The sequence below is a fragment of the Ischnura elegans genome, chromosome 1 (assembly GCF_921293095.1).
Source record: "Ischnura elegans chromosome 1, ioIscEleg1.1, whole genome shotgun sequence".
NCBI classification, from domain to species: domain Eukaryota; kingdom Metazoa; phylum Arthropoda; class Insecta; order Odonata; family Coenagrionidae; genus Ischnura; species Ischnura elegans.
Window position 1 is genome coordinate 133830782 of NC_060246.1, and position 14980 is coordinate 133845761.

The window sequence follows — 14980 nt, forward strand, 5'->3', positions numbered from 1 at the left end:
CTCTGAAGTATTATGTTCCAGAAGTGTTATCAGAGCTACTTCAAAAGTATTTCACTAATGTATTTTTTTATTTTAGAATGGGAAAATACCAAAATTATGTACATATTTGAAGTACAAAAACATCCAGGTCGTGTATTTGAAATACCAAGTACAAATTAAAAATATATATTTTAAAATACATGTATTTGAAATGCTGCCCGGCCCTGAATATATATCAGTTATAATCGTAAATTCAACACATTTCAATACGATTAAGAAAAAATTAATATAACAAATACACCAATGAAAACTCATTTCACAAAATTTCTGACCCATGCTTCCATAAATTCTGCTACTTTCAAGCAATTGGAACGACATTAATATTCCCACTATAATTTTTAAGCCCATATATTCTTACTGTCATGGGGAATACATGTCAATCCACATGCTACCTTCAATTTAAACAATGGAAAAACTTCCAATTACTATTGAAATTCCCTTCTTTTTCTTTTCATTGCCATGAATTTCCTCCTTCCACCTAAGCCGTAAGGACTGGATTACTTCATACTGAAGTGCACCAGAGGTGCTATAATCTGTTCCCAGTAAACATATGCGTGCAGATAGACTACAAATGCAGGTATATTGGGCACACTCAGTGGCATAACTAGGAATATGCTTTGGAGGGGCCTGGGGGGCACCACCCCAGGCAATGGAGGGTCCAGGAAAAGTCTGAGGCTTTGGGGGGGGGGGGGGGGGGAGGATCTATCACCATCATCCCTCCCCATAGTTACTCCACTCATCACACTAATTGATTGCAAAATGCAAAGTTGCCTATAGTTGCAGAATTTACTTTGCCAACATTTGGATGACCCACAGACATGCATCATGTCTCAATCCTTCCAGTAGAGGTTTGACAATGAAAGGAAAACCCCAAATTTTCCCGTTTGAATCTTTGGGACTCATGAATGAGTGTGTGTCCGTATCCTAATGGATTAAGGAAAAGCAAGGAAAACCCCTCTTGAATGCCTTGTATCTGATGTTAATCCCATACTCTCCTTTCTTTAAAAAGGGGTTGTTTCAGGCAGAAAGCCAATTTCTCTGTTAGGAAGGCAAACTCTCTGGGAATGGCCACAGTTGGTCACCTTCCTCTCTTCCAGATGGTCGGATAATCATGATGGTCATGAGGATATGGGCTCTAAATGAGGAGAGTTTGGGTCTCGCATTCCCTTGTTGGCCAGCGGCAGGCCCGTGCTGGGTCACCGGGATACTGGGACATATCCCGGTGCGCCGTCCAACCTGGAAATCTTTGGCACCCTCCTGTTCCAAAACTGACTAATTTTACCGTCAGAATACCAACATTGAGCAGCTAATTTGATTTCAAAGGTGTCCCATTTAATGGCATAATAACATTGCCTTGAGTAAACAAAACAATAATATAATTCTGGATCACACCAGTAGTCCCCCCCCTCCATAGTGCTGGTGCTCTCTGGCCATGGCTGTCCAGCATGGGCCTGGCCAGGGGTGGATGATTTATATTTGGGGTAAAGTAAATGGAGGGGGTGCATTCCTCAATACCATTAAAGGTTAACAAATCTAGTCCTGATGTCTCCTGGAGAGAATATTTGTTTCTATGTATAGAAAAATTGTCACTGACCATGATGTAAAAATATCATACATTGTGTGGGCAGAGTTTTCTTGTAGTTTACATCCAAATTTTGGCGTGAATGGAAACAAGCCATCATATAAAGTGCATAAAAGCTCTATTCTAATGCCAATAGCTGTCTGCATCTTCAGAGTCCATACTAGCATAGAAAAATGTCAATATGTTAACACCTAGTTTGGCTCTGAAAAAAAAACTAAAAATATGAATTAAACTCCCTATGAAGCATTGAGATTTGAAATTAAGGAACAGTTTATATAAATGCATTCATATTTTCAATACTGGAATTTTATTAAGCCACTTACATATTTACACATTCATATGTGATGTACAGACAAGTCCCACTGTTTTACATGGTATTATGGGAGCTTAAATTGCCAGCTTTATACAGTCAAGTTAACAATAATTCATTTGGAGTACAAATTTACTTGGGGTTAACAATTTAAAAAATATATTCAAATAACATGCATTATACATATATATTTGCATGTTTAGGTTTAAGGTAGTATTTTATATAACATTTCATTATGAACACACAGCAGGAATGTACAAAAATGGTTCAAAACTTTGGCTTATATTGAGATAAAACATTTAACACAATATCACAACATTACATAGCACTTATTTAAAAAAGGCTTTGAAAATATAAACATCTACTGTATAATTAGTTTTGGTATACTCAACACATTGTATCTACTCTGCATAAATACTAGCACTTGAAGAAAATTAATCAACAATAAAATTATTGCTATAAGAAAATAATATATACATTCAGGCTAATAATATTTGTAGGTATTTGGTTAATCTTCATAAAATAATTTCAAAACGCATATGTACATTTTCACTCATAACCTCTCTCCCTGAATAATGTGAAAATAACCAGAATATAAATTTCTAATTACTCTGGAAAATATCTCATTATTTGGTATACATTTTGACATCCAACACACAGGGCAAATACATTTAACTAAACAAAACTGTCTTAGCTAAAGGGGTTCTTTTTGTACTAACAGGGCTGTTTCTATGTTATTTCATGTGATTTATGTTGTATGTATATATGTGTAAGGTGGTGTCAAGTTAATTGTATTTTTCTGAAACTTAAGGAAATAAATCTCTCAGGAAATAAATATTCACAGATAAATACCAATTCATCCCGAAACCTCTAAACTCAAAATTTTCTAAAGAGGCAGCATCATTCAAGCGATTGCTGAATCCCAATCCATCTTAAATGAACACAAAGTTCATTAAGAAGTATCTGTCTTGCCTTTTAGCTAATAATTATGGAATAATTACTAGAAATACAGATATTTCCGCAAATTCCTCTGAATAGGAGATGCACAGACTCTTAACCACATCCTTAGCAACAGTCTAAAATGTATGTACTCTTTAATTTCTGTGACAAAAATTTTGTCATGAAATGTGTCTTACTTATCTGTCCCATGCAAGAACATATTCTATGTTTGACACTCATTTGTAAATATCTTATAGCAACTCATTATTTAACTCACAAACTTGTATTTGTTTATGCTGTGCTATCTTATAATATTCAAGTATAGTATATGTTCACATCATTCTATACTTCAACTCGAGGCTGGCCACTTGGGGATCAAGGAAACAGTTTTCCCTGGAGGATAATAGTGGCCCCAAAGCACTTTCATTAGTGCTCTAAAACTTAGGGAAAAGATTAAAAAGAGGTACACAGCCCCAAACCCCCATATGTCTCTCGATAATCCTGGTATGGAGCTTGAATGAAACTAAACAAACAAATTCATTCACTCAGGTCAATATAATATGTATAGCATTTTTTAGCATTTCAAAAAAGAAATAAAATTAGAAAAAAATTAAAAGGCTTGAGAGAGTTCTATGGTTGACAAAAGTCAAGAATTATTTATTGCCAGGTAAGAGTACTCCCTTAAGTTAATTCAATGAAAATTAATCCTATTAAAAATTGTGATAAAGAAATTAATCACCTTGCCACCAGAGGAAAACAGAAAAATTGTATGAGAGAATTTTGTGATTTGAGGTGGGATCAGAATGCTCATCATCTGGATGCGTTGGAAAGTTAAATCGAGAGAGAGAGGAATAGCATTCCTTTGTTAAATATAGTTTTTCTATTTCAATTCTAGATAAATTTCTAGATTTCCAATATCGTTCAACAGATCAATTTTCTTTGACTCAAGCACTCATAATTTTTCTCCCTATTCATCATCCATTGAATGCGGATAAAATATTTGATGGAGTATTTGCTGCAATTCATTTCCCCAGTGTTTCTGGAGAAACCCTAATGACAATCCTCATCACAGTCAAATAGGTACATATATTTATAATCTAAACATAAGCTTGAATTGAGGGACTGGTTTCAAAAGTTGTATAAAACTCCCACTTGTAATAAATTGCACGTGTCACCATAAGATGGATCATTTTTTAATAATAAAAATCTTCACTTCATGTTAGGATAAGAACAGCTTAAAATGATTAATTCTTTTAAATCACAACTAATTCGTTAGCAACTAGTATGATTGACTTCTTTGAAACCCAATATATAACAGCTGTACAGATTCTACACAAGAAATCACATCTATAGTCAGAATTGACTAGGTGAATTATTACAAACTTAAAAACAATGAACTAACCCAATATTGAATAAAATTGACATTACAAACATGATAAAATATTGTAAGGCATTCAAAAGATGTAGAATAAGTGATTAAATAACAAAAAATATAATAAAGAGCACAGTGAACATATTACATCTATGAAAGACGTGAAGAAATCCAAAGCAAAGCTTTAGAGCCTATTAATAGGGCATCAAAAATTCTGATTTAATGTGTTTCCCATTGTTTGAAATTTAGAGCTGATGGATAGAGCACAGAATTTTTCATTTCACTGCAACAGGGAAGTACAACAACTTTGCCTGATAGCTAATCAAGTTAGATATATATTTATAATCCTAATAGCAGGGCCGGCTATTGGAGTAGGCTGTATAGGGTGCTAAGCATGAGGAGGGTGCTAAATGGACCCCAGCAAGGCCACTGCATGAATATATACTAAATAGGCAGTGTAATACTACCTTTAACACTTAAAAAGCTCATGTCTGAGAATGACTCGAGTCGCATAATTCTTGTCAATGAGCTAAGCTTTGGTAGTGCTTGGGCTGCCGTAATTTCACGCACAAATATTTCCGCTTCTCTTGGTCTGAAACTCCAGTGACTGTCCCCTACCCCACCTATCCTTTTTACTATGTGTAGCACTTGAGCTTCTTGGTCACTTCACTTGGGCTCTATGCTCTTGTAGTATGAGAAACGTAAAAGCCCCAAGATTACAGACTATTTAATACAGCCTCATTGGGTAAGCGACAATGAGAGAAATATCAATTTATCCCCAAAACCCAATTTATACCTAAAAATCTAATTTCTCAATCTATTTTCCAGGAGTACTGCGTAAACTATCAAAACATTGTTAAGATCGAGAATGCCCTGGTGAAGGTGGTGCCCACGTAAAGGTACATATTGTTTGCTTACACTTGAAAAATACCAACAACCCCTACTGCCAACAACTTAAAAAAGGATCCATATCTAGTATACAAATTTTTAGGGATAAATCAGGCAAACATGTTCTTAACGGTTATTATAAAGATTATAAAGAAAAATCCTATGAAGAAACTTGTTGGTTCTGGGCCTACTAGGAAATTTTATGGCAATATTTTTCAAGTTAGCAAATTTGTACATAGGTATACCTAACTGCACAACTTTTTTGCAATGTTCATTCACCAGGAGGCACTTCATTAAACATACTTAGTTTCATATTTTCATTGTTCACACCATACTAATCACTCACTTGGTCCCATTCTTACAACTTAAATATTACTCTTTAACTACATCACACTCGACACATAAATATGATAAATCTGGTCCCAAGGAAGTAGGTATGTACTTCAATAATTTTTCATTGAATCGCCTCTAATTCTTTGCTTTGATTTCTTTCATAGATAATCTTTTCACATTATGTTCAAAGTAGCTCTGGAAATGAAACCTGAGAATAAAATCTTATACCAATACTTTTTGACTTAGATAAAAATCTGGTCATATAATGCCAAATTAAATGAAATATACAATCAATAAGGGATGCATCAGAATGAGAAAGGCTGATTTTATGATTACATAACATACACAAGGCATTATCTTTTAAGCGAAAGAAAGTGTGGTCATGCATCATTTCACATCATGATCACACTATTAGCCCACCATGAAAGAGATGTTGCTCCACCGTTTCGTTGGTATATATATTACTAAACAATATTCACCTTTAAACTGGATTTGGAATACTCTGAGCTTTACCAACAACTCACTCAATATTTTATTAAACCTGAGCACTATATTGAAACTGAATTGTTATTTGCATGGGATAAGACAAGCCAATCAAAGTCCTGACCTCCTCCATAGATATACATGTTCATATTCTATTAGGGGGTATGGTAGTTACTTCAAGATGCTCATTACCATAGAGTAGATACTTCTCTTTTAATAGGTACCCAAAATTAAGTCCTAATCATTAGCTCGCAATTTTCATTGGAAGAGAATAACATTAAAATGATGACACATGGAATCTCTCATGAAACAATAAATGATTGCCAAATATTTATTGTTTTCACCAATCAATTTTGAATATACTTTCAAGATGGAAGATAATTTTGTCTAACTGTTTGGTAGCATTAACTTTTTGACCAAGTGATAAATAAATTTTGTACATGCTAACAGTAGGCACTGCAGTACAAAATAATTTAGTTGAAAATGTAAAATCAATAAATTTTGAAAAATTCTGGTATGAGATAGCTGATTAATATACCATCCGTCATTGGTCTAAAAATTCTCATTATATCCATAATTTTTCACATCCAAACATCCTTAAATTCTAAGTCCACAGAATTTCATTGATAATTGCCAAAACCATTATTCTCTCTCGGTATGTTATCATCTTTTGACTTAAATTTTGGAGTTCATCACCTGGAAACATCTGGTCCTTCATTGAGTATTTAAACTTTACTTTCTGGTCCACTGGCAACATGTCGGAAAGACTCTCTGATGCGGGCTAAATGGTATGCCACTTGATGAGCATAGCTACGCTTGTACCAATCTGGAGTGCGCCCCCTGAGTGAAAAAAAATAATGTATGAAGATGGGCATCGGTATTTGACACTGATAATTATTATACTAAATGCAGGTAACACAATAACTAGCAGTTAAGTTGTTCATCATGGAAAAAATGCATACAGATAGATTAGCAGATATGTAAGTAGTTAAAATAATCATGCAAGTAAGGTTTCATCACACATTCACCACATTTCAATGCTATAAAACACTGATTTTGGAGCAAGTTTTGACATACACTGAAATTTTACAACTCTCAATTGGGAGTCATAAAATTTCAGTGTACCTGAGATAGGTAAATCATCATGTTGTTATCATCAATCGTAATGTTATATAAAATGTGTACAATTGTATTCATTGTATAAAATGTATACACCTGTACAAAATTTACACATTTTATACGCTTGAATTTTGTATAAAACCCTGTATAATTTTTTTACAAATTTCTGTATACATTTTACACGGGGTTTTATACAAATTTTTCATAGGAGAAGATGATGAGGGTAAATCATGTTACACCCCCTCACACCCAGCTGATAAATAATTATTTGCCTAGATACCTCAGGTACAAGTAGGGAATAAAAGAAACAAATTTTATGATGGCATACAATTAATGCAAATACATAATATTTAAAATGGCACAAATTATTGGAATTTTAACTTCCGCTTGATCCCATTTATTGTAAACATGTCTGATTAACTTATCCTGAACAAGGGTAAAATATGTATATAAATCAGTAACTCGTTATATCATTACATCCCATGAACATATTCAGATAGTATTTATGGTATCCTTCATGTTTTTTGGAATCAATGAAAATGGGTTGCATTTTATCACCATGAGCAACAAATTTGTTCCAATTATCTTCAGCTCACCATGGTAGGGAGACCAGAAGATGATACATAGATTTTCTTGGAGTCTGGTATCGAATCAAGCATTATGAAAAATTAAGGCAAAACCTAAAATGCAATACTTGTTCTACAGATTCACGCCTTAAAAAATAGGGTGGTTTCCTATTATTTTTTTATTGCCTAAATCGAAAGATTATTACTCCTGGAGTACGTATTTCACGCTTTTAGATTTTTAAATTACGATATCTATTTTTCGCGATTAAATGAAAAGTGAAAAATTTCAAGCGCACGAAAACGTGACGCGTTAGTATGAATGCCGGGAAATCTCTCCGTGTGGCGTATTTCTGGTTCCCACTGCCGCCCTGTGAGGTGACCTTGAGGCGAGTTGAGCGCTGATACGATGCAGGCTGCTAGCGGGTAGCTGAGTACCCTGCTGGCTGGTAGCGCTTGGCTTAAATAAGGATTATTAATACCTTATCAAATGAAGAAAACTTTCCGACCTTAGCCAGTTTTAATAAGTGATTATTAAGACATGTTTCCCTGAGCTCTGCGCCTCATGCATGCATTGGTAACCTCAGACGATGTATAACTCCTATCCTCTCGTATAGAAACTAGGTCCCTGTGACGTCACGTGGAGTGGCATCGCATGGGCGCCAATCTGGCCCTTTTCAAATGAGGATAAAAATGGACCATAGCCATTCGTCTAAACCGGTACTTCTAAAACGAAATAATTTGTACATTATGAATACAGTAATGGTGGGTAACGAATCGCAATCAATGCCTTTCGTTTTCTTTGATGAAGGAAACTACCCTATTGCCCCAGACATGTAAAACCTTATAAATATGATATCTAGTACACAGGACCCTCTCTAAAGACCTTGAAAAGAGGATATACAGGGGAATTCTACCTTTCTGCCCCTCCCATCAGAAAAGAGTATCTGTATGTTTTACACATAGGGAGGAAGACTTACAATTTAGCTGCTTCAGCAAAAGGGCTAAGGACTGAATTTTTTCTCACGGTCATTTGTATAATTTTAGGTAGCAGAAAGGATGGAAGAATATCAGGAAGAGAACAGCTTTAGCAAAGGAGGAGTTTAGAATAAAGGACAAGAGAATTGTATGTTGAAGTTATAATGTTCATCCAGTTGAATTCCCAAGTTTGCAGTTTGATTCAGAGATGGCGCTGCAACGCCGTTTTTGTAGTTATGTATGTTACCAAGGGAGACAGCAAAAGAGGAAACCTATAAAAGGAAAAGACTAGCATCTGCAACTAAAACAGAGTTATCGTAATGTTTCTTAAACAAATTAATGTGTTCAAGAATATTAATTTCAATATTGTTAGGTGAAGAAAGGCTGGTGAATACGTATCATAGCATGGACAGTTACAGTTAATGGTGCAGAAATGTGGAAGAAGGACAAGAAGAGAATGGATGTGTTCAATACATGTGTATGAATTGGAGAAGGTGAGATGGGTAAATAAGGCAAGGAAAGATGAAGTGCTTCATGTAGTGTGGGAGGAGGAGAAATTCTTAGGGGAAATACAGAGTATATAGAGGGTTTTGATAGAGCAAGTACTGAGCATGTAAGAGGGATGGGATACTGAAAACTGTAGGATGAAGGAATGTTGGATAGACAGGGAAGCAGCAGGAGAGTACATATAGTCTTTACACGTAGAATGACAGAAAATATGTAGACCTTATAGTGAATTAAAGAGGGAAATTCAGAGCAGGAGGGTGGACAGATCAGGGTGATTATCAATACGATTTTAGAAAACTCACCCTACCTGGTAGAATACTATATAATCATAATAAGAATAATATTACCGCATGCCACATGACTCTATAGGTGATAGCACAATAGAGACACTCACTTGGCGTCAACTCTGGAGAGGTGAATGATTCTGGACCGGCCAGATCCACATGGGGTTACAAGGTAGCGAGAGGCAAGTACCACGCCGCGCACGCTGCCAGCCAAAGGGGGAGCTGCAGGGTGCTCCACTGATGCCTCTATGACTGCACAACCTCCCCTATCCAAATCTGTCCTCCAACCCCTGTGAAACAAAACACATTAAGTAATCATCAGGCTACAGATATCACCAAAGAAAAAAATAGCAAAATGATGAGGTACCAGGTAGGAAATGGGGTGGTATTTCATTGGTGAGGAAATAACAAATATGGTCACCAACAGGATATTTTAACGCACAATGTAGTTTTTCTAACCCAATAAAAAATGATGGCTACAGCTAATGAGGTTTCCTCCATAGAAAAGAACAAATGAGGGCTGGAGCTATGGCAGGGAATGGGAAACGACCATTGCTCAATCAGTATATGTACTCGGGTTTATGGTATCCCTCTTGAGAGCCAGCCCTGATTAAGCTCTACTTGGGGGTATTATTATTATTTTATTTGCCCAGCGATCTAGTACATTGAATAATGGCCCAGGTATAAGGCACATTAAATCATACAATATATACATACCGTATTTGCACGAATCTAAGACGAACACGATTCTAAGACGACCCCCCCTTTTTTGGAACTACGCTTGGGAAAAATTTTTTTCCTAATAACAATACGAATAAGCGATGAATGCGGGAATGTTTGGGTAGGTTGCCTATGTCACAGGAAACGCAGGCTTCTTGGCGCGTAATTATGCATAGATTTTAGCGCGTAATATTTCTTACAGGAATATTTCTTAGCAAAATTAATTATGCTAAATTACTGTTCAGCTATTTTGACGTTGATTTTTCATTGTATAGCTAGCAGGTGTCAAACTCAGGTGACCATGATTTTTCCGAAGTAAATTATGCAACCCGATTGACGTCGAGAATTATGCAACCCGATTGACGTCGAGAATTTTGCATCCGATTGTAAGACGAACCCTCTTTTCTGCATGAGGTAGGGGGGAAAAAAACCTCGTCTTAGATTCGTGCAAATACGGTATAAATACGTGCATAACAAACAGTATATTTCCTCATACACATATTTAAATTAAAGTGTTAAAGAGCATCATCTAGATATTCATCAACTGAATAATACATTTTATTGAGTAAAAGTTTTTTCAACTTATTTTTGAACAAGATAGCATCATTCACATTTTTAAGATCAGCAGGCAAATTATCAGGTATAAATCGAGCAAAAAAAAATCTCTGGCTAAATGAAAAATTTTTTATCATAAAAATTTAAAGGTAGAATTGAATGATCTGATTGTTGCTGCGGTATAACCTAGTGATTTATCACCATCAGAACAGTGGTGTCATAGTGCCGGAACGTCGTTCTAGCTCTGGTAAACAAAAGGCATAGTAGTCAAATAACACTTTTATCAATTTTGTTGCCTCAAAATTTCTAATTTAAACATTCATAATCAAAACAAAAAATTTAGTAATATAATGTAAATAATAACTTGTAATAAAAAAACACAGACTAATAATATTTTACTTCAAAAGAAAGTTAAGGAAAGTGCGTTCCGGCACTGCTAATTTTGCCATGACGTCACTGCATCAGAGCTACATATAGTGATGTAAAAAAATGTTTAGTGCTGCTAATGTGGAAAGTAATTCCCTCTGCAAGGCTCTGAAGGGAAAGGGTTAAATTGGGAGGAAAACTTAACTACATACAGATACCTTGATCATATACTGCACACTTGAGTAGCACTTGCTTCATGTTGTGTGCCATCACAACCCCAAGCATGAACCTTCACTTTATGGAGGCTTACCTCAAAACACAATAATCCCTTGGAGGAAGAGGGGCAATACTAGCTCGAACATATTGGAACAGCTCTGCATCTAACTTCCCTTCTTCATCGTCATCATCAAATCCTTTGTTGCTGATTTTTAACCTTCTACATTTTAGTAATGCTGGATCCCAAAGATGTCTTTCTGAAAGCAGTCTACAATGGAAAAGAAGAAAAAAATGAAATATGCATGGACAAATTTCCATAAATAATATCAAAAGAGTGAATATAATACCAATGAAGTGAAAAAAGAGGCCAGGGTGCAGTAATGACACCTATGCAAATGTTTTTATTTAGAAAACTTATACTAGTAGTAAAGGAACAAAATTTCAATGATGGAATTAGAAGCTGTATTTCTTTATAATTCTAATCTTATGATAAATTTTCAAATAGAGGGCAGTATAGCACAGGCACTAGGAAAGTAAAAAATTGAGGGTAACAATAAAAAAAATAACACGATGACTAAGGCTTTATTGCACATAGTTCCACTTATATAGAAAACAAGAGAGTATAAAAAAAAAAAACATTCAACAGAAAACTATCTTTGGCATTAAATCTTTATTTTAAACCAGCTCAAATCTCCTAAATAATACTTCACTTTGTTAATACTCTCAAATACACTCTCAATATGTACATATATCATTGCTAATGGCCCACAAAAATTCTTTTTATGCAGTTATTTTTTAATATTTTACTAAGGACTTAAATAAAAGTAGAATTGAATACAAAATATACATCAGAGTTAGAAAAAAAAGATGTAAACGGAGGGTAAGATTCGAACATACCTTCTGGCAACTTCAGGAGGTGGAGCTTCTACATCGGCCTCTATCCGCCACAGCCTCAGAGGATGTCCATCACCCACCTTACGCCACCATGCTTCTACTCCTTCAAGTCCTCTCCACCCACTGTTTTCCCCTCCACCACCCATATTTATACTGACCCAGCCAGCTCCAACACGATTTCTGGAAACAAAAACAAAAAATCATTAAAATGCCACCTCTTCCTCAACTAGTTTCTCAAAACCCTTCTCCAGAAAATGAAAAATACATTAGGCAGTAGGTTTTATGGCCAAAAAGAAACAAGCTATAAATATACGATAGAGATTTTTCTACGCAAGCAAATATGACATGCACGCAAAGCGGATATTCCTGTCAATTATTCCCTTGAGGGTGAAGCACTTCTTTGTTTCAGAACCCAAAACAGCAACAAACACAATTACCTAATTACAAATGAACTTCACTCGTGCCTAAGAAATTAAATTCATCCGCTCAACAAATAAGCACAGCTACATCACAAGGAAAACTTTATACTGGCCAAAGAGCAATGAATAGCATTAACATAGCAAACTCCTGTTGCAGAGGATAAACCCATTTCTGTCACTCAATAAAAGCTGTTTTTTTTATGGCAATGGGATTGATGTGATAAGAACTCAACTGCATGAGCAAACATATATCATCAATGGGTATAAAAAAATCTAACAAACACTTAGTACTAAGGAAAACTCAACTCAAAGTTAAGAGAAGAGTATATCTGGTAAATACATTCACATGAAAGGGTGAGCACAATGGATTTGTAATACTAAGTTCCTCTAGTGCACAGTTTTCCATCTCCTTGTGACCATGGAAAGATTAATTGACAAGTTTAAAAATGACATCTTACCTATCACGGACTTCTTTCAACAGAGAGGCAATGCAGGCCCTAAGATAAGCCCGCCAGTCAGCCCCCATCTCCGATCCCAGCTCCCCAAGACTCACTGGCACACTCTCCTCCAAGCTACTAAATCGACAACAAGACAACATTTCATCAGGTACCTGAAAGAAAGAAAAATTACTCAATAAGTTTACAAGTATTTAATTTCTTGAGGTATGCAAGGGAAATGATCACACTGAAATGCATGTTTGTCAAGAGCATAAAAATATTTGGGCTACAATCATCCTCAGCAGCAAAGTCATTATTAATTTGTAACCATGATACAGAAAACTTAACTGAAGATGGATATTTGAAATGATAAGTATTCATTAATATAGTGGCTACATTATATTTTCAAGTAACTCTTTTTTTTTTTAAGAGTGGAGTTTTCTGAACTAGAAATTTATTTTACTTGCCACGACTTTAAACCGTCAGGTGGAGCCAACAGGCATTTTCATATGAGGAAGACCTAACATCAGGTATACCTGTCATAGATTTTTCAGTGCAAATGTCTGGACGTTGGCTCTAGCTGATGTGAGGGAAGGTAAGTGACCACTGAGGTAGCAATTGTCAGATGCATTCAGGCCCTGCCTGAGACCCAGTTTAGTGGGACCTTGGGGACACTCCCCAGCAACTAAGCCTGACCCTCCCACTCATTTATGATCATCCTCATCGCAGGAATCCGTTGCGAAGTGGTTAATTGTAAATGATTTTTACCGAGCTAAATACTACAATTTTTTATACTTTGAAATAAACTTCCTTTCGTTCTGCCCATAAGCAATTTTTAAACGAAATTTTAGCGTTAAAAATAATGGACTTTGGACTTATAGTCTTAGTATGTTGTGTTCACTACCTTTGCTGTTATTAACGCTAGAAATCCATTAAAAATTCCACAATGCTTGTAAAATTTTCAGAAATTCTTTTAGAAGAGTAAATTATTGAAATCAAATGCAATATTTGGTTGAAAAAAATGCTGGTAACGTAATATGCTGACCGTGGATTCGTGCTAAGGTAGGGTTAGAAGGTCTAGTCCAGTGGCTGAAGTAAGGGCTGGGTGCTCTGTTGAATTGGGTCCTAAATCTGAGGGACGAAAATACCAGGATAACTCTACCCCAAAAAAAGAGCTCCGCACAGAGAGACTTCAAATATTCTTATGCTACTCGTAGCATGGAAAACATTTCCCTATTTTAGGCACCGGCAGGAAAGGGTTAATTTGTAGCATAATTGAGAATTCACAAAAGAAGTGAAGCATAAGAATACCATTTTCTTTGCATATTCATACCCTGAATAAAGAATTCTGCTCCTGCAGAAGGAAATGCAGGCAATCATGAGCTGCCCTGCTTTGGCTCAACTCTCGAGGATCTGGCATTCCAATTGCTGCTGACATGGTATCCATAGAAGCTGATCCCACAACTACCACCGCACCTGTTGAGGCTCCCATTTTTTTCAGACCGCGTCGTTTTGGTGTCCCACCTGATTGATTTGCATTTTGAGCAGGGCCTAATTTTATCCACCAAAAAAAGATAAATTTAAAAATCAATAGTCATAATATTTACACATTAAACTTTCAAAAAATAGCAGTATGAATTAACAAAACAACCCTACAATGTTAGAATAATTTCTTTACACATTGGTCGAAAACAGTATGTTTACTATGAAGAATAATAAATTTTAATGTTACTTTGAAGTTAAGTGACAACAGCAGAAGTGATAAAATAAAGATAATTCATTTTGTCCAAAGATCTCACAAAAAGATATAAGACAAGTCAAAAAAGTAGATTAATGAATAACGGTACATAGTTCACAATAATCAAGGTAAATGCTATGTACAACTAATGTTACATTTAATATTTTTTCAACATAAAAATAGTGATGCTGGTTAAAAAGAGAGATACATTTTATAGTCAGCTAGACATTCATCCACA

The 14980-nt window shown here is 35.5% G+C and overlaps 1 protein-coding gene across 4 annotated transcripts in view; it reads right to left on the reverse strand.

The window, feature by feature from the left end:
- Positions 1 to 1909: 1909 nt before the first annotated feature.
- LOC124170490 (rho GTPase-activating protein 7) overlaps positions 1910 to 14980 on the reverse strand; it is a 365673-nt gene continuing 352602 nt past the window's right edge. For all 4 annotated transcript variants that reach the window (XM_046549251.1, XM_046549267.1, XM_046549241.1 and 1 more), the window contains 6 exons: positions 14338 to 14555; positions 13026 to 13177; positions 12152 to 12328; positions 11349 to 11522; positions 9508 to 9687; positions 1910 to 6786 (listed from right to left, as the gene is read on the reverse strand). In XM_046549251.1, the coding sequence (XP_046405207.1) occupies positions 6672 to 6786; positions 9508 to 9687; positions 11349 to 11522; positions 12152 to 12328; positions 13026 to 13177; positions 14338 to 14555 (1016 nt within the window). In that variant the 3' untranslated portion in view covers positions 1910 to 6671. The remainder of the gene's footprint in view (positions 6787 to 9507; positions 9688 to 11348; positions 11523 to 12151; positions 12329 to 13025; positions 13178 to 14337; positions 14556 to 14980) is intronic.